A 22,391-nucleotide genomic window follows, 5' to 3' on the forward strand; every position below is an offset into this window, starting at 1 on the left:
CTGGATAAGACACAGATTCAGAGTATGAAAATCATCCAAACGCTAAAAATGGAAGATGATTCGGGCATGCCGCCCACATTGGGGGATTTGTTTAAAGAGCTTTTGAGTGATTCATTGTCAGTGGAGAAAAACACAGAAGTAGTTTGACAATTAACCTGTGTATGGGTGAATTCGTGTTTGTATGTTTGAGTGCTTGTCTACCTGGAGTTTATGGAAACAATTTCAAGATAGCTTTCTCATAATCACATCGGCATGTGTAATAAGTTTAGGTTTTGTAATGTCTTGCATGCCTTTGGAAAACTGGGTTTATTTTGTAGTGTAGAGCAGCAATTCACATCAGAAGAAAGAAAAGAACTCTGTTGTCCGATGCAAATCTTACACAGACCTTTATTGTTCTTTTAATAGTTGATTTTTACACCATACACTGTACATACAGGCCACCACAGTCCTTCTCAATAATGTACATCCCTTCTCATTTACAAACTTTTACAGACATTTTGAAGGGGTCATAACATACCTACTTTAACCTTCTTTAAACAGTTCATTCTCCTAAACATACTTTCATTTTCCTTTTCAAAACAACATCTTGGCTTTTAAACCAGTGTATCAAACCTTCCTACTTCATGAAGACACTACGAAAATATGAACAGCAAATCAATGTGCATGAATAGTTGCTAATATTGAGTAGCGCATCATCAAGTCCATCTATTCGTATCCAATTCTATTCCAGCGTTTCCTTCTAAACCTCACATCAACATTCCTCAAACCCTCATTTAACATTCAACTTTTCTTCTATCCGACAGTCCATTTCTACAAAGACTTTCTTCTTTGACAAGCATGTACATGCACTGGGCCCTCATGATAATACAGGCACGACTCAACAAGTAAAGCTCCATGCAAGATGCTACATTAAATATTCATCCATCATTTCGGGGGGTGGAAAACTTATGGCTCAGATCTGATTTCTGCATTAACAAAATATTTTTTTTTTCCATTTGGACAGTTTGAAATCAAATTGCTACAAAACGTAGCATTTTTTCATGATAAAAATTCTGATTTAAATATAAAATGAAGCTGATAAAACATCTGTTTAATGGGAATGTACTTGTAAGACTTGCCTTCCAGTACAGCTATGAATCAGACTTTCACAAAGTATTCATTGCTTTGGATATTTCATATATTTTTCTCAGTGGGTATTCTTCCCTTCTAAAAGCTAAACAGTGCTTTTAACAAAAACAAAAAAGAGCTACAGTAAATATCTTATTGAGAAGTTTTAAAAAAGTAAAACTTTAATTACAAAAAAACAATCAATATTAATAAAATAATAAAACAAAAACATGACCAAACTAACAATAAACAAGACGGGATGTGTCTTCAATCTTCAATCCCTTGAGATCCACACAGTCGCCTCACGAATACTGTCTTTCTGGTACTGGTGCGGCCCACATGGACCTGGGAGGGTTTTAGGGGGAGGGATTTGGTAATAATAGCTGCCATTGTGGACAGTAACAAAAACACTGCTGTAGAAACACACAGTCCATACACACACATAAATACAAGTCCTCCACACAGTGCCACTCAATGTGCACCCTGGGATAGCTTAGTCTTTACACCATGGTCTCCTTTCTCTTGCCCAACGAGCAGATTGAACGCTTGTCCTTTTTGGATTTGCGGGACAGAAAGGGGGCGGAAATTGAAGATGATGAAGAGGATGAGGAGAGGGTGGAGGTTGTGGAGGACGTGGGGCTGGGGGGCTCCTCAGAGCTGGGGGACGAAGGGGCGGAGGCCGCGGCCCGTGGATAGTTCTCATCCGTCTCTTCCATAAGGATGATGGCGGAGACAGAAGACGAGCGCCGTTTGGTGCGAACGTCAGTACTGGCAGGGGTTGACAAGGATTCACTCTCAGGGAGCGGCGAATCTTTCTGGGTCAGCATGGCGGTGCGGAGGCAGTTGAGCCACTGTTGCTTGTGGAAGATGTCATTGACCTGCAGTGTGTGGGACTGGCCCTGAGATGAGTCCTGGAAACGTACCCGGAAGATGTTCTTGGCTAAAAGGGGGAAAAGAGATATTCCAATGAGCAAAAGGAAACAAGAAATGACCAAAGGAAAATGTGTGATCAGATTGACGTTGAGAGTCATCAACCTTACCTTTATCTGCATTACTGAAGGCCCCTCGGAATGAGCCACCCATGCGGACGTCTCCGTCCTGCAGGTCTTCCAATACGAGATCCTGCACTGGGATTGGCTGGCGGTACACCTGGAAACAATGTCGATCGTTCCGCGTAACAGGCCGGGTCAAGACCAGAACCTCCGTGAAGAGAAACACATGCAACTTCTAAAAAGAAGACAAAGGGAAAAAGAGAGATCTGGTTATTGACGTGTTGTTTCAACGTTGGGATGATTTACAAGAAATAACAATTTTCTCTCCTAGTGCTCTCAAAGATTCCCTTGTCATTGTGTCATGGGTTTAAGAGACAAAGGGAGCCAGTTTCCTCCCTCTAATGGCCTTATTTGGAATATGGTGGTTTTGTGTTTATATTTCCAGTCAACAAAAGACCAGCTATTTGCCCACAGTGGTTTAGGCTGTTATGGGTGTGTTTGTATTGAAGACAAAAACTCACCGTGCCACTTTTGTTGCGAAGTTCCCCATGGCAAAGCAGGCTCTTGCACTGCTCTATGCGAGGGTCTTTCTGTCTGTCATCCAAATACTCCAGCTTATCGATATAGTACTGACACTCGGACTCCCCTTTCTTCATGTTTATGTCAGCCAACACGGCCTGAATGATGCTTATCTGGAGAAGAGGAACAAAGGCAGCATTAACATCAAATGTCACCTAAACGACTCCATTTGAAAGACTACAGTTACTAGATTTGTGACTGAACTTACTGCCTGCTCAAGGCTTGAGGTGTCTTGGTGATCTGGTGGTGTGTGTCTTAAAATCTCTTTCAGAAGAAGGGGGTATTTGACCAGTCGTGAACGAGGGATGTCTAAGAAGCTCCACAAGTCTAGTTTCCTGCTGAAAGGCGACTCAAGGCAGCGCTGTAGGAAGTCCTGAACCCGTGGGTCCTGTTTCTTTTGGTCAAGCAAGGCTTTGGCGGCCAGCTGGTTACTGCAATATGCCCTGTACGCATTTAACCTTGGCAGCTGTGGAGCAAAGCGAGAATTAGACTTAACAATCTAACAATGTTAGTGTGCCTTTTATGATAATGAAAGGACAATCAAGAGATAAGATAATTACCCAATCCACAACAATCTTGCCAATCTCTCCCACTGTACCATCTGTGCCTGTAGCCTTCGCCAACTCAGCGAGAAGATCTGATTGGGTAAAGAATGAGTTAGCACTACTTTTTGTCAAATTCATTAAAAACATTAAGGTCTTGTGTACAAAATTCACCTTCATGAAGAGGAATATATGCATCTAAGTCTCCAAAGATGGCTGTAAGCTCCTCCTCAGACATGATAGAAAGTTTCAGCATTGGGTCATGGTACGCCTGGACACACAAATTGAGAAAATGATGAGTAAACAATAGCAGCTTCTAATTTTACATGGAGAGACATTTCTGGCTATAAATGGAGGAAGGAAGTGAGCCAATGTATCTGACTCTGAAAGCACAGCCAAGAACTTATTCGGTCTGTTTGCTTTAAATGTTCTAACTAAAAAATGTGAAATGGACAAACCTTTCGGGCTAATTTCAGGTCTTCAATCAGGTCTTGTTCTCCTCGAGACAGCTCAAAAATAGCCTGGAGAGACAGAAAACGAACAGTCAGATTCATTACCAAGAAAACTGTTTGGGTATTTTTAGTCAAGCTCCCTACATATCTGTCTGCTTCCTCCCTTTGGTGGGAAATATTTGAGGGGCTCACAGTTTGCTGTTATGTCTGATTACTAGGTCTAGTTGTGAATGAGAAGTGGAGGCTTTGTGCGTCAGACCAGTCAGTCTGTGTTAGCACTGTACGTCTGACTCTGAGATGCCAGAATGCAGCCAGACTCTCTCAGCTCGATTCCACTGCGTGCCAAGAACGCACGCCAAAAAAACACAAAGGCCGAGAGAGGTAGAATAAAAACAGAGTCAGAGGAGTACAGGGCGCTTTCCAAGCCCCAGGCCCTTTGGGTTTAATAAGTCACATAGGCCTGATTCAGTAGCGTCTGGCGGGGGACTGAAAGTGGATCTAATAGTCTAGGTTTCTCTGTGCTGTCTGGATTTCAAAGCTCCATCTGTACTCACCTCTTGTCTCTTAATCTCTTTGGTGGAAAAGGTTCCTTTCTGATGGACGTCCAGGGTCTCGGACCAGAGCGTGCTGTTTCGTCGCTTGGGTGGTGTGGGAGCCGCGGCCTTGCTACAGGGTTTCTGCTGGGGCACGCCCGGAGACCGCCCGTCGCCCCGAAATGAGGCCTGGAGGGTCTGGCCGAAGCGTCGGACGGCCCCATTCTTCACGGGAGAGATGAGGTTCGCCAGCGAGGTCACTCGGCCGAGAGGCCGCACACGCTTAGTACAGGGTTCCTATGAAACACAAGGATGAAAATAAACGTTAAAACTTAATCACCCCCTACTGACCACAACAGATTCCTTAGTGCTACATTAACTGCACAACTGCCAACACAAGTTTCTGCCTCACATAAACAGAGGCTATCGGATGAGTCACTGGATACACTCTCCATTGTTGCGGGTGTGAAGGGGGCAACCGGAGGTCAGGGTGATTGGTATTTACTGGGTAACAGACAGCTAGGTGGAAGATCCAGCCTCTGGAGGAAGCAGCTGTTCTGCCAATCACGTGAGATTGACCCCCTTAGCAAAAAAAACCTATAATTTATTTTATATATATATATATATATATATATATATATATATATATATATATATATGTATATATATATATATATATATATATATATATATATATATAAAATCTGCACATGCAAACAAAGACCTGGAATCCTGCAATCCTGGAGACTCAAGGTTCAAGAGGAATGATAGGAATGTAGGAGACCTCAGTCAGCTGTCCCACACTGATGACCCACACACACTCGACAACATAGCCTAACTTTAGCAAACAGGCCCCCCGATCAGGGTGGTTGTTCACTTAACAGAGACAAATTTGCTCTCTCAAGGAGAAGTTTAAGAGCTGCTGGTTGTGTGTATTTATGTGGGTCAGATGGACCACCACGGTGTGTTACAGATTTGACCCAGGATTTAAACAGGGTGCGCACTACTCCCTTCTTCTCTGTTATTCTCCCTTCCTTTCCTCCATTAAGAGCTGATTATGGATTCGTGTTGAGGCAGGCCCTGTAGCCCTTGCGTGAGAGACAGCCACACCTGAAGCCCCTGGAAGAGGGGGAGGTGAGCACTCTCAAACCCTATATCCATAATGACTGGGCCTCCAGCCAACTTCAACAGACTTGAGAAGGGGGGAAAAAATCAAAGCAAAGGAGATCTGAGACATTGATCCTACACTCTAGGGATCTGACTGAAAAATTATCCTACCATTCCAGGAACAATGTGAGCTTTGTCGTCAAAAAAAAAAAAAAGTTTTGCAAACAACGAGGACAAAAAGCACTATGCGCTTGCACTTTTTAAAAATGCACATTTCAATTGATTTTCCAGTGCTGGATGGCTTTCCAACTGCTGAAAATGCATAAAAAAGGATGTGTTGTTCTCATCTAGGCAAAATGAAACCAAGAAACCATTCCTCAGACAAGCGGAGACAGCTGCCGAGCAGATCTACGACTATTTTAGCAGGAACTGCAACTGTGGCCCAAGCACAACTGGACTTGGCCACCCAGATCCGCCTGCCTGCACTTCCTCTGCTGTAACATATCATGCAAGTAAATATGAAAACCACAAATGAACCTTCTCCACCGGTGGCCAAAAACACAAGATGTTGGGGAGACTGACCGCAGAGGAAGCAGTCTGGCTCAAAACTGAATTTAAATGAGTACCACAATACCTGTGTGAGCCATCACTGTCTCTAAGCAAATAATCGCAGTGCTGCTGCTGCGCATTGCACTCTTTCTGCTGTTTAGGGAAACCCTGCAATAATAAATCTTTTTTAAAAAGAATTATTCTAGATTATTTAGTGGAAAGAGCAACATGTAGGCAGACAGTTAGTCTGATAGTGTGGCTATTTCTGGCTGTGTTGACTCTTAGGGACCCCCTGGGAGAGTCGCATTGGGAGAACTTAGCAGGGGGAAGACTCCCCCACAGGAACCAGTATTTAGACTACTGCTGTTAAGTAATCTGTGAGTGTGTTTGCTTAGCTATACATTGGTGGGGGTGATTGTCACTAGAAGTTGGCTAAAGGTTCCATTGGGAATAACCACCAAAAGTAAAGGAAAATGTATAAAAAAAATTTTTTTCTAAAACTGCAAAAGATTTGTTTAAGGGTATAGTTAGTCTACTGTTATTATAAGCTTTGAAAAAGTCTATGGTATTTTGCCATGAAAATAATTACCTGGCAAACAAACAAATTATGAAAAACAATTAATGAGGGGAACCAAGCTCTAGTTAATGTCCCTCAGCCTTGAACCACAACTTCCTTAAAATCTCCTGATTCATTCATAATTTGCTACTTCTGCTTTAGCTTTCCCGACAACTAAACCATTTCTGTGGCCACTTCCGAATCCACAAATAGGAATAGCAGCCTGCTGAAAAGAAGTGAGATAATAGCCTCTTTCCTGGGTTTTAAATGCATTTCTAAATACTCAGATCAGGGTTCAAGCACACCTGGGCAATGGGCTGTGATTGCTTTCAGACAGCTGGAATCTTCTTCATCTCTGCATGCTCTCACACCTTTAAAAAACTTGAGTGGCTCCTCAAACCATTAATATACCTGCAAAACGTCTGCTCAGGTGTACAGCCAAACACACAGGCTTTAAACTTCCTGTATAAGCACATTTAGCCAACACAATGATGAGTTAAAGTGTTAACCAGTAACTCAGTTACTAGCTGAGGAGACCTTTAGCCTTGTTGATTTACGGATCACTCACTCAAGTCTCATATCCTTGAGAAACTCACCTGCAGTTCTTACACCTTAAAAGGCAAGTGTGTGTACAAGATAACAACAGGGCAAGGTTCTGACTTGGCTGATAAAAAAAGTAAAGAAACTCAAAGATGTTTTAATCATGGAGGAAAAGAAACAAAAGGACAGAATTTGTGATTAATTGCCTTTGGGTCTCACCTCTAGTTCTTTGCAAGTCTGGTTTTGGTAGTCTATCTTCTGTAAAGTCCGTTTGATAGGTACCACACAGGGTTCATCGTAAGCCACCATTTCTTTCAATAAAATCCACTGGTTGGTTTCTGTTATTTCCAAGACTCAGCAATAATCCACAAGTGATTCTTAAATAAATAAATACGTGATGTAACATAAGGGGTCTGAAAACCTCACCGTCCCCCTAACTTCTGACTGTCCGCCTGAGCGGAGCTTTCTAACTTCTAAACACACTCTCGGTGTGTGTACTCTTAACAATCTCTAACTTTGTCCTAGGGATGTGAACGGCAGGGAGTGCTCATATACAAAGAGTTTCAATGGGGGTGGAGTCAGGATGTAAACTCACCAATGGCAAGAGGGCGGAGGAGGGGATATGTAAAAGAATCTGAAGAGACAAAGTCTGAGAAAACCTGACTAGCTCTGCAACCTCATACCAACAAATATTCAGTCTACTAGATATTACCGAATCAGAAATGTATTAGCAAAACATTTTATGGTCCACAAAGTAGAAGAGCTTATAAAAATTTTGTAAAAACTTGTTTACTCTATAATCCTTTTCATTTTTATAAACTTTTTTTCGGTCTTAAAAACTGTTTTTTCAACCTTAATTAGAGTAATTTTGGACCTTAAACAAACTAACCAACCAAACCTCCCATATTCCCCAGTTTGAAGTAAAAGTTTTAGGATAAAAAGCAAAAGAGTCTAGCTTTGTGGTGAGTGAAAGCGTGATCTGTCTAATGAAGAACTGGGTCGTTATCACACACTCATCGGGGGGGTTGGGGTTGGGGGGATGTATATCAAAAGGTTTCACTGGTCCGAACCAGAAACTGACCCAGACCACGCCATAAATCCCTCTTAACAAAAGCTGCTTTTCTCAGCGTACACAAAACTGCACAGCCGTTGACCTCCACATTTGGGCGACCAAAAATCCACTAGAACTGGTTCACAACAGACCCAAATCTTTTACAGCTACTTTCCCACACTGTCAGCAGAAGTATTAACTTCAGCTGTGCAAATGGACTAGCATGTGATGGCGCGTTTTAAGAGAGATTTGTGTTAAAAAGTGTGAAAGCGTTGGGATGCGTTCTAAGCAAATGGAGATGAACGATGTGCAGACTCTAAGCTCACCCTGCTGTGTCAATACAAGTGTGTGAAACAGGACAAGCATTAGTGTGTTTGGATCCGGACACCTTCCAGTGCTCAGTGGACGGGTTCAGTTTACATGTTATGTTATTGTATTATTCTAAACATTACACTCCCTTTTTTCACAACTAATCAGTGTATTTTCATAGTGTGTGTTTCTCCAACTAACTAATTGAATTGTAAGTGTACTGAAAAAAACCAACTAAAACCAAAGCCACCTACACTCTTCAAAACATCTTTCTTCATGTTCCACAGAATAAGAAAGAAATCATACGGGTTTGAAGCAACATGAGGGTGAGGCAATTACAAGGCTTTCGTTTTAAAGTAAACCATGCCTTTATCAATCCTTCTCAGTTCCTCAGAAAAGCATTTGCGTTCTCTTCTTATAAATGAAGAAACTGAAAGCGCAACATAAATTAGACGAAATCCAAAATCGGAAAAATGGAAACTTGTGAAGTTAAAATGTGAACTTCAGAAACCATAATAATATATGGCACATTAACCAATGTCAGTGTCATTCATTTTACACTAATAAATTGTATAATTTAGGAAAATGTAAGAAACTTTGTATTGCTAACACTTATGTCCTCCTTATGATAAATCATATGTATTCTTCATTCTAACTCGCTTTAGATAAGTGTTTGCAAAAGAATAAATTTTAAACAGAAATTAAACAAAAGAATACAAGATTTTTAGAATACTTTTTGACCCATCTTTGTCATAAGTATATTAGATGTTGGTGATAACTGATTTAGCAGCAGTCAATGGCTTAAATCATGCGACTGCTCAGCACATAAAAAAAAAATCAAATAAAGGGCTATCATTGTGGGTTCCTTCATTGGTCATCCCATGGGGAGACACTTTCATACTGTTCTCGGTGTGTTTTGACGAGAGGTGTGGTAGTCATATTGCATGTGAGCTTGGCTCAGCCTGCACCCCCTGCGGGCTAACACCTCGACACACATGACAGCTGGACATCTGGGTGTGAAGCACAAACACAACACTCCTATTTTAGTGCTAAACCCCAGCACACAAGAGTGACTCACTTCATGCGGGCTGTGTGTGAGCTTGCCTAACGGGAAAATGTGAGCTAACTTGCTATGATCTGATAAACCTTTGTTGAACAGGCAGTGAGCAGAAAGGTGTGCAGTGGATCGTAGTGCTGCCCCCTAGTGGACTATTCAATAGTACTGCGGTTCAGGTGACTGATGGAATTTCAAATTGTAATTCTTTGTGGCTGGATGTTCCAGGATGCATTTTCTATACTTGTACAGACTTTGATTAGCAACATAAAGAACATCTTATGATAAAACCTCTTCTGTCCGAGTCTTTGAAAGCTTTCAGTTTCTTCTCATTGTTGGAGGAAATCGCATCTACTGTAACAAAGGTGTGGTCAAAGACAAGCCCGTACTGGGAATAGGCTGTAGGTGTGTGACGTCTAAATGTGTAGGTGTACATTAACACCGCAACGCAAACTCTTTTTCTCTGGAATCACTCTATCAATTGCCATCTATACTCCAAGGCCCACCTCCCATTCATTTATTCATATTCTGTTTGGGATCTTATATGCCTTTTTCCTTCCATGATACGATCGTCTATGATGCATACAAAATGTAAATATGGTAACCCATTATATTCCACACTATTGTGAGATTCCAACCTGTATGAATTTCTTCGGTGGACCAAAAATAAGACATTTTTAAGAAATTGGCAGACTCTGTGGCTTCTGAAGACTTTGACTATAGCACAAAAAAACACACGAGCCACTTTTATGGTGTTTTTGCATCCTTTCTTAAGCTATGGAAAGCACCAGTCCAACTTGATTTCAAGTATATTTAACTCCAATAGAGTCAACGCAGCCTCAACAGAGGTGGTTGCCACCAAACAGAGCAGGTAACTAATAACACACCCCTCGGTCCAGACACACAACAGAGTCAGGGCACATCCCACACACGCGTACAGACGCTTTCCTCCTCATTCTCACTGACTTAAACAATACATAGCAATCTGATCTGAATCAGCTACACAAGTTAAATTAGTCACAGAGTAAAAACTTCTACTGTGACCATTTAAAGACAACACAGACACTTGTGCATACTTTTGTACATTGTGCAAATTTGGTCGTTGCATTAAGCAGAATCAGATGAGTATGTATTTAGCAAATCTCTATTTGACAGTCTCAGGATGAAAATGTAAATTCATCAGATCAAGGACCTGAGGGGAGAGCGGAGGAAAATAAAAAAGGTGTCTGCCGGTGATTGTACAAAACCCCCACCTCCTCCAAAACATGTTCTCAAAGGTGTGCTGCGGGGAAGGGAGTTGGGAACTTTAGTTTAATGCACAACAAGTTTCTCTGGGTCAGAATGAACAAGTGACTGAAACATTTCAAAGATGTGAAGTGAAGGCAGTGAGGCCTTATCCCTCAAATCATTCCAAACCTGCATGACTTTTCTTTACTGGATCTATGATTTATAATCTCCTACTCTAGCAATACTATACTAAAAAGAACAGATTTGACAGTGTTGGGCATTTTGTTACGAGATGTTTTTGTGCAATAACCTTCGCCAGCTTTTTTTCCATTCCTTAAGGCATGTAGGCTCTGTTGAATCAGAGTTCGGTCATCTCATATGCGCAAGACTGATGAAAGTCATCTTAGTTATATTGTTCTCCTGTCTGTCAAAGTAAAGAGGATCTGGGTGTGCTCAGCGCAACTTCTTACTAAACCGTAAAAAACACTGGGTTGCTATGGATGTGTATTAATAAGTCATCTGTTGTCTTTCAGAAGGAGAAAAGAACAAGAATAAACTAGAGAGGAATCAAGATCAGTGCGGAGTCCAATTACACAACTTGTAAGTTTACACAGCAGTGCGTCTTAATTAAGCCCTTGCTGAAATGAGGATAATTACGGACAGTTATCATGGAAATGACCCTTAAGATTATCAGTGGAAAGATTTTCTAAGATTAAATTCCTCCAGTTTAAGGTTAAAAGGCTTTGATTTCTGCCACAAACAAGTGATTTTATCTAGGATTCTTGTGCATAATGGCTTTGATTTAACTGACAAATATGGCAGGGTGGGGGGGGGGGCATTTTTCTTTCTTGATGTTGTTATAATGAGACTTTGATGTTGTGTTGAAGCATGTTGTGGACAGACTGACTTCAGGGAGTAATTTAAAAAGCAAGACCTCTTGATTTGTGTATTTCAATAAATCAGGGTTTTTTTTGCTGCTGGTTTTCTTACCTTGAAGTCAAAGCTGCATAGACTGACAGTGTCCACATCGTCCTTCTCTCTACGCTTGCGTTTCTGCAAAAAGCAAAACAACCTTTAAGAATCTGAAGCATGATACACATCTAAACTAAAAGGACGACACTTACAAAAACTGTAAAAACGTTCTGGCTTTGAGAGAGGAACCAAGGAAGACATTCTTTTGTCAACACTTTTCCTTTAGTTTCCTGAAGAATATGCAAAGTGCTACCTCAAGAGTTATTATTACGGGTTACAATGACTCCTAAGGAGGTCCAGTTAGACTCAGGAAGGACATCATTATCCCAGAGGCATTTTAGCACCTGTGTGTGTGTGTGAGAGTGTGTGTGTCGGGGCTGGTGGGGCATCTGGATAGTGAAAATTCTACCTGTGGAGTGTGTGCAGGGTGTGAAGGGGTTATAAACTTTTTTGCAGCACTGCGTTGGCCACCGAGAGCCCTTAGGTTCTCTGTTATTGGCAGATTTTCTCTTTATTAGACTTTTCCCAAAACCACTTTACGAACCCTCCAACACAGGACATTTAAAGACAGTTTAGTTGGTGGCTGAGTTATAGTTTAATGAACCTCCCAAGAAGACATCAGCCCATCCTTATAACTAAATCCACATGGATCTGCCCTTTTTATTTTTTGCATTATGATGAAACAACATTTTGTATTTTATTCAATAATAATCATGTATCTATGTATATAAGCAATAGACAAAATATTATTATTAAACCCACAAGTAGGAGGTTTTTGAATGTTAGTAAATCTATTCATCCAGAGTGAGGCTACGTATTGAAAAACGGGTGGTAGTTTTAACACAAATGTGCCCATAATCTACATTTCAACACTTACCAAACAGGGCTAGTTTGTAAGTCAATTAAGGTTTTATTATGAGATGGGTATAAATTGAAAAGCCCCTATTCTTAATGTCACTGCTTCTAACAGAAGTAATGTCTTGATGAGCTCCTTGTTTTCTTAAAGGGTGAATGCATTTGCAAAGTCAAGTGATCAAAACCAAACACCCTATAGCCAGCTCACCTCGAGTTTCATTGAAGCAATGAGTAGATTAGGCTAATTTAACATCAGACCCATTGATGGCGAACAAGTTGGCAAACACACTGAAACAAAAAATGAAAAGCTATCATTTAGCAAATCCCCATTCGGAGACGACAGGGAGAACTAATCAAAATCCTAACTGGAGGGTTTTAGTTGACACTAAGCTGAGCTACTGAGTGAATCACAGATTACTTATGGTGTTGGGTTTTGAACATTTTAATTAGATAACACCGATAAGTGGCTGCTTTTTTGTTTTCTGAGAAAGTAGAAAAGCTAATAGTCTGTAAGTTTACAAGTGGCACTGATACTGCTAGTGTATTTATTTAAAAAGTTATGTAAAATTCAAAATTAGGTCAACATTTGAAAGCATAAAAAAAGACTCTAAAACTAAACTAAAGCTTCACAATAAGAAGAAAAAAACAGCAACAAGGAGAAAAGGTCGAAATAATAGACAAGCGTGTATTTTGGCTCCAAACTGCATGTTCCTGGTGGACAAACCATAAATGGATATTACTGCAAAGAATTTATGAGAGCAAACAGCTGCTGGCACTGAAAGCATGAAATTATTACAAACAAGCTCAATCAAAGTCACGTTTTTGGGACACTCTGCATATTGCAGTGGTCAGTAAGAGCTAGGATGAAGAGTTTGTGCGCATGATCTCCAAGACATGTGGTTTGCATAATGTTTTTTAGTTTTTTTACATATCTGGATAAAATCTATATGTACAAAGCCCATCTGTTAGAGAGAGAACACTGATTACCAATCAATGAGGGGGGGGGGGGGAGTCTAAAAAGGCAAAAAATGAAATGGAACGTGAAATGGTGTTTGCAACCCCTTTAACTGCTGTAATGTGACATCATTGGATATTCAATTAGAGAGAAAATACTTCCATCAGGCTGACTGGATGTGAACAGTGGTTGGTAGAAAGGAGCTGAAAAATAAGACAGCCTGATAAGTTGTTTGAAAGGTTAAAAGAAAATCTTTAAAGTCAGAATTTTAATTAGCCTACAGAATTGGAAAAGTTATTGTTTCCAAACAGGTTTCTCCTGAAGCTACCATTGTTCAGGTAGTTTCATCCCAAACTGATGCCATCAATAGAAGTAGGGAAGTCATGGCCTAGTGGTTAGAGAGTTTGAATCTAGGGTTGTGGGTTCGAGTCTCAGGCTGGCAATACTACGACTTAGGTGCCCTTGAGCAAGACACCGAACCCCCAACTGTTCCCTCTTTTCAGCAGCATAAATGGCTGCCCACTGCTCCGGGTGTGTATGTGCACTTCGGATGGGTTCAATGCAGAGCACAAATCCTGAGTATGGGTCACCATACTTGGCTGAATGTCACTTCACTTGTTTTTTTTTTTAGAACCAATGCTGCTACTTAAGCATGTCACCTTTACAAAAAAGACTTATGAATGAATGCCAAACCAACAGATAATTTTCTTAGTTTCCCTATGAACTGAATAGCTTGAACTTTAAATTATGCAACATAAATTTGCATTCTGGAAGACAATGAGACCAGACGTTTGAACATGTCTGAGACAGATTTTTTCAAATCCTCATCATAACAAGCTGTCAATTTAAATCCGGCAGCATGACAGAGGTCTGCAGGCCACTTCCTGCATATTCCATCTGTTGTTGCACCACCTTGTTCACCCTGCGGCCATGCAGACGGCCTTAACCAGAAGAACTACTTTCATTAAAGACAAACATTCTACGCTTTTATTTTCCAAGAGTCTGAGAAGAAAAAAGTGGAGGGAGGAATACTCTTTCACCTAGGCAGGGTTTTGAAGGTGAGATAATGGCGCTCGAGCTGGAAGCCTAATGAGGCACATGTGCCCACTAGATGAGCTAATGTGTGTGTATTCATGAAAAAAAAAAATGTACATATCAAAGGAACACTTTGGCATGAGATAAAGCGGTCCGTCTTTCTATCCCCCAGTTTTCCTACAGATGAGAGATGGATTGAATTTCGCTAGGCCTTCATAAACTTTGGAATGCTCTAATCTGGCTCTATTCTCTGTTTTCAATCACAAACTAGTTTGCATTTACTGCTTAACTGATTCAGTGGGAATGAGGACTTTGGATATAGTTTGGTGGAAATTTGAGGGGAAAGAGAGAGAGATGCTTGGGAATGTATCAGTGGCAGTGTGTCCATCAGCTGAACCAGATGCACGCGATGCCATGAGAAGATTGAGATGTCAGCAGTTGGCAACAACATGATGGTTGAGTGGCACAACATCTGCCAAAATGTTTGGAAAGGGCAAGAGGAAAGTACACTCACTAACTTGCGTGAAGGAAAAATAGGGAAAGGTTGAACAAAAATGACCTTATGTGTGTAGCATTAAAGTTTCTGAGGCATGAAAACTGGTGAACCGTAGCACCATTAATGGAGTTCAAGTCATTTAAAATACAGAAGGTCACCTGTTGTATGTTTTTGTTCCCACTTTATGTACTTACAGGCTATAATATACCGAAACAGAGTGGTAATGTGAAAGTGAATAGAACAGTAATTTCTAATTTCCACTGAAAAAATGTATAGTTAAATAGGCTCGCCTAAAAAGATTCTGTTCAGCATCTATTCTTCTGAGAAGGAACTGCAATAAGCCGTATTATGAAAAAATGTTATCAAAGACTGTGGCCAAATCAAGAAAAATCCTATCTAGTAATTAGTATTTGAAGAAGTGATATGGATGTGTCAAATCACTTATTCAATTAAACTTATGATGCTTCCTTACAGTAGACAGCAAAGGAGCTTGGAACAGAATTACTGCGTGTTTTGTATGCTTGAAAAAGAGTTGAGCCACATGGATGTCATAAGCTACTCACCAGCGTGAAGTCCCACTGGGGTCCAGGTGTCAGGAAAGTAAAAGAACTTCTTCGTCTCAAAGACGGCCTACAGCAAGAAAAACACAAGATAGGATTCTCAAAACAATTATACTTTTAAAGCCATTTGAAATTAAACATTTAATTCCCTCTTCACACAGAAAACCAGACAAATACAAAGCATCCAACCAGACCCAGACCTCTGGTTGTGCATTAATGACGTAGACCATGCAGTCAAATCTTGTAGATCCATTAGTATGTCCATAACCCAACAATGTCAGTGTGCCCACAAGAAAAGCCCATAAATGCAAAGACACATCCTGTACGTACCACAGACCAAGCCTGGTGTACCTCTGTCTCCTGTGACACTGCATCATGGTCTGCAGAACCGATACAGAGAGAGTGTCACTTAGCCCCGATCTCTCCAACTCACACCAAGACACTCAGTTTCTGCCGTCTTTCAGCCACGTGCCCTTTTTCCATCATGTCCTCTTTTACCCACAAATGCACTGCCCCTCATTGTCGGCTGGCCCCTTATTTGGGGACTGGTGACAACTGTCTGAGCGAGGTCATTTTTGCAAAGATACCCAAGGTTCCTTTTTCAGGAGAGCCACTTCTTTTTTTCAGCCACATTAATGGGATGGCCCACCACAACTTTAATACAAAGCCTTCAAAAGCATTCTCACATTTATTATCCGCTAATTTACAGAACTATGAATAAATACTCCATCATTAATGGAGTCATGTGGTATTTCCTCTGGGTTGTTCATTTTAGCAACATTCCAACGGAATGATCATCATTTACCCTGAACCACGTCAGCGTTATTCTAAAGAAAATATTTCTGCCTTTCAAATTACTCTGAAATAATTTTTGTTTACTGATGTAATCAGGCCCAAAAGGGTGGTGAAAAATATTTACAACGATATATTGCATTACCATATGACTACTTGCCAAATTAATACACTTCAGATCAAACTATTTTGTTTTTGAAAAGTCTCTTAAGCTCACCCATTCATTCTCTAGTGTCCAACTATCTTGGGTGTAGGAACATGTGAATGTTTGGGCTAATTTCTTTAATTCTGTCTGATGTGGTTTCTGCAGGCATCCCCTCATCTCTAGATCTTTCCATGAGTTGTCTGTTTATCATTCCATCACTTGAGTGCAGATGACAGTAGAGTGCAAATGGTGTATATGTATATGAGAAAACAGCTAATTAATTACAGTTCAACAACTCAACTGAGAAAAAAAAATGTTTGTTGGAAGTGAGAGAAGCTGGTTTTCACTAGTTCAAATGTGACTCATTTAACTTAGGTGTGTTTAACAGTTGAATTAAGGTATGTCTGATGGTGTGTGTGTGGTACAGGTTGTTTCTTAATAACAATGCAAGAAATGTGATTATGCAATGAGCAGAACATTGAGAAGCTAGGTGATCCTGGGTGTGATATTATCTGACCAGACAGAGGGTGTAAGCGTGTTAACAGAGTACAGAATCTATATCAGTGTCCACTAGAAGAAGAGTACTGTGGGTGGTCTCGTTTGCTGACAACAGGGGACTAAATATGCAGGTCAAATGAGGCTGCCAATACCATGATGGGGTGTCCTTCATTCCACACTGCCCTGCTGAGGAATAGACCATAGACAAGGAAAAGTAGAGACAGCATCTTTAATTTATATGGATAAAAACAGACTTGGCTACCACCAGGTCAATAGATAATATGTAATTAATAAGTGATAGAAAAGTGCATATTTTGGGAGTAATGCACCAATACTGGAACTTACTGTGATCAAATGTGACATTATAAAACGCCATGTAACCTCTTGTCACACACGGTTTGTGTTTTCATGCAAATATTAGCTAAATTAATTACCTTAAAATTCACAACTTTGAGATTCATAATAATAAAAAAATACTTTAAGAAGCCATTCTTTAATATAAAATCTCCCAACGACACCATTACAACAACCATAATCAATGTTCAAGGGGCAATATTAGTTATATATTAGTTATAATAAAGTAATATACAATATTTAAATCTCTTATCAATGCAGAAAACTCTTTCTCTGAATTTCTGAATATATGTAAAGTGTGTAAAACAACAGTATTCAACATTATAATTGACTTTGCTGGCACTTTTGACCAATTTAATGCTGAATAGAAGTAAAAATGTGCCTAAAAATATCACTAACCTCAAAGTTTTAAATGGTAGCGTACTATTTAGATATACTAATTCTGACCTGTCACACAGTTTAGACTGGATAGCATGTGTGGACGGTAAAATGAAACATGGGATGTGAGAATTGTGTGACTTGAGTTGAGAGACCTTAAAATCAACATGAAATCAAATCCAACAACCTGCTATTCTAATATGCAATATTCCACTCAATTACCAAGCTTCTTCTGAAATGGTTGCAATATTGACTGATTACGATATTTGGATTACACTGAAATTCTGAGCAGACTGAATACTTGATTACCTCAGGCGAACCAATTGTGGTTTTAAAAGGGAAAAATGTGAAATGGTTCTGGTAAGAACCCTAGGGCAGAATAAAACACACCCATGATGGCCTGTAGCCATATAGTGTAAAATGCCAACAGCAGCGTTACCCAAGCCTGTTTCTGGAGGCCCTCAGCGGCACACTTCCCTAATCATCAAACACACCTGATCCACCTCATCAGCTCAATATCGAAGCCTCCAATGCTTTAAACAGGTGTATCAGATAAGAGAGACATCCAAAATGTGTGCTGTTCGGGAGCTTCTCCTATGAGTGTGTAGTGCTTTCGAAACATGACTGGAATGCCGAGGTGTTGTCTGAATCGCTGGACACGGAATGACAAATATGGACCAATAGCACACACACCTTGATGGTTACATCAACACAAACACCTCAGAGTCTCTCACAGGCAATGTACCCAACTGCACAAATATACCAAATATGGGGCTTGCCCTGTTCTGAGAACTCCACAGGACATAATATCACTATAGTTATTACCCTCGAGTGTGAACTGGTCAGATACGAGATTACGAGTGTGGGAACATGTAAACAGCTACTTTTTGTTTGTAGGTTGACGTCATTGTTGCATAAGTCATTTTGATGCGTGGAAATTCATTTAAACAACTGCACTTCTTGTGTATCATATTCTGAATGTTGGACGTCCTTAGTAGTCACATTGTACCGATATTTTTACATAATTTCTGTCATTGAGAACGCAATCCCACTGACGTTAAGGTGGGAAAACACTGAAGGGGACTCGGGTTAAGCTAAGTAGGTTTGGTTTCACCGTGCTTTACATAGCAAACAAAGGAGAAGGCCTTGGAGGAATGATATGTCCCTTACTCATCCAGATCACTCCACCACGGCTTCAAAAGCTCTCTTTGTTGTGGTCTCCACTGACAAATGAGACATCATATATAACGAACCTGTAGAAGGCCACGTAAAGGGCTTGAGTGTCAAAATGGCACGGAATAGATCATCTGAAACTGGATAACGGTTGCCTTAAACATCTACAATGTCCTGCTACGCGCAAAGCAGTGACGTTGTGCTCTTATCTTACCTATATCTGGATCTTCAGTGCGCATTAAATGAAATGGGTTATTGTCGACTACATCCTTGGGGATTACTGGCCAAAACAAGGCCAAAAACAAGACATTTAATAAAAGTGTATTTTGCTTTTAGCGTTCCTTGAAAGCTATCCAGTACAATGTAACTCTTTGTTTTCGAATGCTTACATTTGAACATTAAATTATTTTCTACTTTGTCTATTTACAGGGTGATGTCATTGTGCCTTTGATGTGTATGATGCGTTATGCTTGGGTAAGAATTGATTTATACAGTTATACTTCCTAAAAGTCTTAGCTGTGGACTAGTTTGTATAATATCTAGGAAAGCGCTCTTTTGACATCTCCAACCAAGCACATGCCACGAGTCACGACACCCAAATACCCACTCTGGCTACTGCATAGCAACACACTAAAAATGTTTAGAATATCACAGTGTCCACATTGCAATGACTTTGCATCACAGTGGCAAGTAGCTCTCAATGTTCCAAAAAATGTTAAAAAGTTTCCATGCCATTTTTGTTGTTTTCTGGTTGTATAAGAGGCAAATAGGGTCACATTTCCTGGTGTTCCAATCAGGCAGAAGGCTTGGCATGAGAGAGAAAAAACCAGCCCCGCTGCCAAAATAAACGGTTGTTATTTCAACCTGTGATAAAAGCGCACTTGATGCTCTCTGGCTTCTTTCTCAGGGTTTATGCGAGATATCTTGTATATATGTGGCACAGTCTATTTATATGTGGTGCCTTGGACACATTATCAGATGTCTTCTTTGTTTAATGTTGGTAAAACGGCTATACACCAAGATCTGACAAGATGTTAAAGGGGTCATATGATGCTGCTAAAAAGAACATTATTTGGTGTATTTGGTGTAATGAAATGTGTTTCTGCGGTTTAAGGATTTAAAAAACATTATTTTCCACATACTGTAGATTATTGTTTCTCCTCTATGTTGATTTTTACAAGGCTCTCCGGTCTGAGATGTGGTTGCGTGTTTGAACGAGACGTTTTAGGGGGGGCACAGACGAGTGTTAACTTTGATAAAGAATATCTCTTTGGATTTGATACTTTAGTCTTTGCAGTTTTACAGATCTTCTTTATGCACCAACAGCTTGTAACACTCCAAAGAGAGAGGAAAAATTGAAATCGCATCATATGACCCCTTTAAATTTGTTTATTCCTTCTAACATTTTAATCAAAAAGATGAAAGGATTTGAAGATCAAAAACAATGTCTTTGCATACAAAAACAAAGATGCTTGCAGCATGTTTTTATTTTAGATTGTCATATAATTATATACCATTTTAGTTTGGTTGTTTTTATTAAATCTTCTTTGGCGTATATACTTTTAAATCTCTTTAGCACTACAATGTGAATGTTGTTGTTGTTGTTAATAAGTCAGTCAATTGCATTACACAGCTGATTAAGTGATAATGCCGACTTAAAACTCTTCAGTGAGTAAACAAATAAATAACTTGTACACTTGTCTAGTCCAACACACCTTGTAAAACAGGTGTGTTGGGCTAGAGGCTTGAGCTGAGCATTTGCTGTGACTTGAACGCTGCTCTGTTATGAGACATTCGCGCCATCGTGTGGTGAGATAAAACATTACAGTAATACGCTCTCCTGCTGTCATGATTTGTTTTCATTAGTCGACGTATTGCGGAAGTTTTTCTCACTTTTGAAAGCACAACACAATCATACACCTATACTCACTCATTTAGTGGCATGTTACAGAATAACGTATTAGATATGGTTTATAATATATAGATAAAACTGTTTAAATGTATTCAACGAATATATTTTTATTACCAGATTGCAGAGAGTGGCGTATTTGGCAAAGGGATACGCAGACCACAACAGTGCGAGCATTGGAATAATAATAATGACCAACAACAACAGCAACAAAGTGTGTGATATGATCTCCCTGACCGTTTGAAATCGCGCTCTGGAGACGCGTCGCTATCCGCCACCGACGACCTTCTCTTGTTCCTCCTCGGTCTTTCGTTAAACTGCTCCGCCATCGGCGCTGGGGATCCGTCGGTTTCCTCCATTTGAAAATGTGGACCTGGAATGCGCTACTGTAAACTGTGTATGCAAAACGTAGTACAATTAAAAATTGTTATTTCGGGGGGTGTATTGATCGGACGGGGCTGATTTTGAATATGGCGGAAATCTGAAATCGTAGCCAATCAGAAGAGAGCAGGAGGAGGCTCTGATGGCGACTAATGACGTAACACTTCCGCGCCTGCGCGCTCTCGTACAATGTAAAATAACAGAATAGCATTGTCATTGTTATTTTATTTTATTTATTTAGTACTATATACAAATATTTTTACAAATAACAAATTTACTTTCTGGCAATCAATGAAACTAAGCAGTAGGTCAAACAATTTCTAGCTGCATCAGAAAACAAAAAGCTAAAAACTAATTCGAATTCTAATCTTAAATGTATATATTTTTCCAAAGAATACACACACACACACACACACACACACACACACACTATTATTTTTATAACCCTTTGTAGAAAACCTTTTGTAAGTTTTGCAGATTTTATATAATTAGTTATATAGTTATTAATTTGTTATTAATACCTGTTCTATTTCTAACAAAGAAAAAAAAGAGAAGGAAACACTGCTGCTCAAACTTAAGTCTAGATTTTACTAAACACAGCTAACGTTTAGGGGATTTCATTTCTAAATATATTTTAATAATAGCCTACTGAATATAGTAAGATTGACTTTTGTATATGCCAATTCTACAAAACTGAACAAATCTGGTAAAGTAAGCTGCCTAACGGAGTTTCTGGAGATAGGACAAGTAAAAGATGATATGCTGTAGTTGTGTTAGGTCAGATAAGATGAGCAGTTGGTTTTGAACTTTGTGTTTTGAAGGCAAATTTGTATCACACAATAGTCCAGACCTCATTAGAGCTGAAAACGTTTAGCTTGTTAACTGCAAACTAATGATGCCTATTCTGTATGGTTACTCATTAGAGGCAGTTCAACCATTGTAAATACACAAAGAAAAGCTTGACAGTTCCCAAAGAATAAACTTTTTGTAGAGTCAGTAAATCCAAAAACTTTCCCTTTTTATTTTTTTTATAAAATGCCTCCTTTATTATTACTCAAGAAAACAAAAACTATGCTGCTGTAGTTACATTTTTATTATTATACACCACTTATAATAATATAATTTATAAAAATATAATTAAAAAATATCATAAAGATACATCAAAAATATATAAATATTTATTAGTGTGTCAACACATTAAATTCCCACACTGTTCATAAAAAAATACAAAGCAAATATAAATTGAACTAAATACCAGGCTCTGCATATATCCACAAAAACCAGGAAGGA

General features: G+C 39.6%; 1 protein-coding gene across 3 annotated transcripts; it reads right to left on the minus strand.

Annotated features, from left to right (window-relative positions):
* Window positions 1-362: 362 nt before the first annotated feature.
* LOC113067844 (neuroepithelial cell-transforming gene 1 protein-like) lies at window positions 363-21,189 on the minus strand. Of its 3 annotated transcripts, none has more exons than XM_026240336.1 (11): window positions 20,958-21,189; window positions 15,475-15,541; window positions 11,589-11,651; window positions 4,227-4,502; window positions 3,679-3,741; window positions 3,395-3,491; window positions 3,239-3,315; window positions 2,887-3,144; window positions 2,621-2,791; window positions 2,148-2,334; window positions 363-2,047 (listed from the first exon to the last, which is right to left on the minus strand). In XM_026240336.1, the coding sequence occupies exons 1-11, from the start codon at window positions 21,077-21,079 to the stop codon at window positions 1,608-1,610; spliced, it is 1,821 nt and encodes a 606-aa protein (XP_026096121.1). In that variant the 5' UTR covers window positions 21,080-21,189; the 3' UTR covers window positions 363-1,607. The 3 variants fall into 3 exon arrangements, with proteins under 3 accessions (XP_026096121.1, XP_026096129.1, XP_026096138.1); XM_026240344.1 differs by lacking the exon at window positions 20,958-21,189 and adding an exon at window positions 15,802-15,860; XM_026240353.1 differs by lacking the exons at window positions 11,589-11,651; window positions 15,475-15,541; window positions 20,958-21,189 and adding an exon at window positions 7,177-7,485.
* Window positions 21,190-22,391: the final 1,202 nt, after the last annotated feature.

Source organism: Carassius auratus, chromosome 4 (assembly GCF_003368295.1).
Source record: "Carassius auratus strain Wakin chromosome 4, ASM336829v1, whole genome shotgun sequence".
NCBI lineage: Eukaryota > Metazoa > Chordata > Actinopteri > Cypriniformes > Cyprinidae > Carassius > Carassius auratus.

Bases quoted from the DNA above. Each gene is read 5' to 3' on its own strand.
- LOC113067844 (XM_026240336.1), bottom strand. From the start codon at position 21,079: ATGGAGGAAACCGACGGATCCCCAGCGCCGATGGCGGAGCAGTTTAAC. The intron at 3,316-3,394 runs GTGAATTTTGTA...TTACCCAATCAG, and splicing joins ATATATTCCTCTTCATGAAG to ATCTTCTCGCTGAGTTGGCG. The intron at 2,335-2,620 runs GTGAGTTTTTGT...TCTTCTTTTTAG, and splicing joins TTCGCAACAAAAGTGGCACG to AAGTTGCATGTGTTTCTCTT.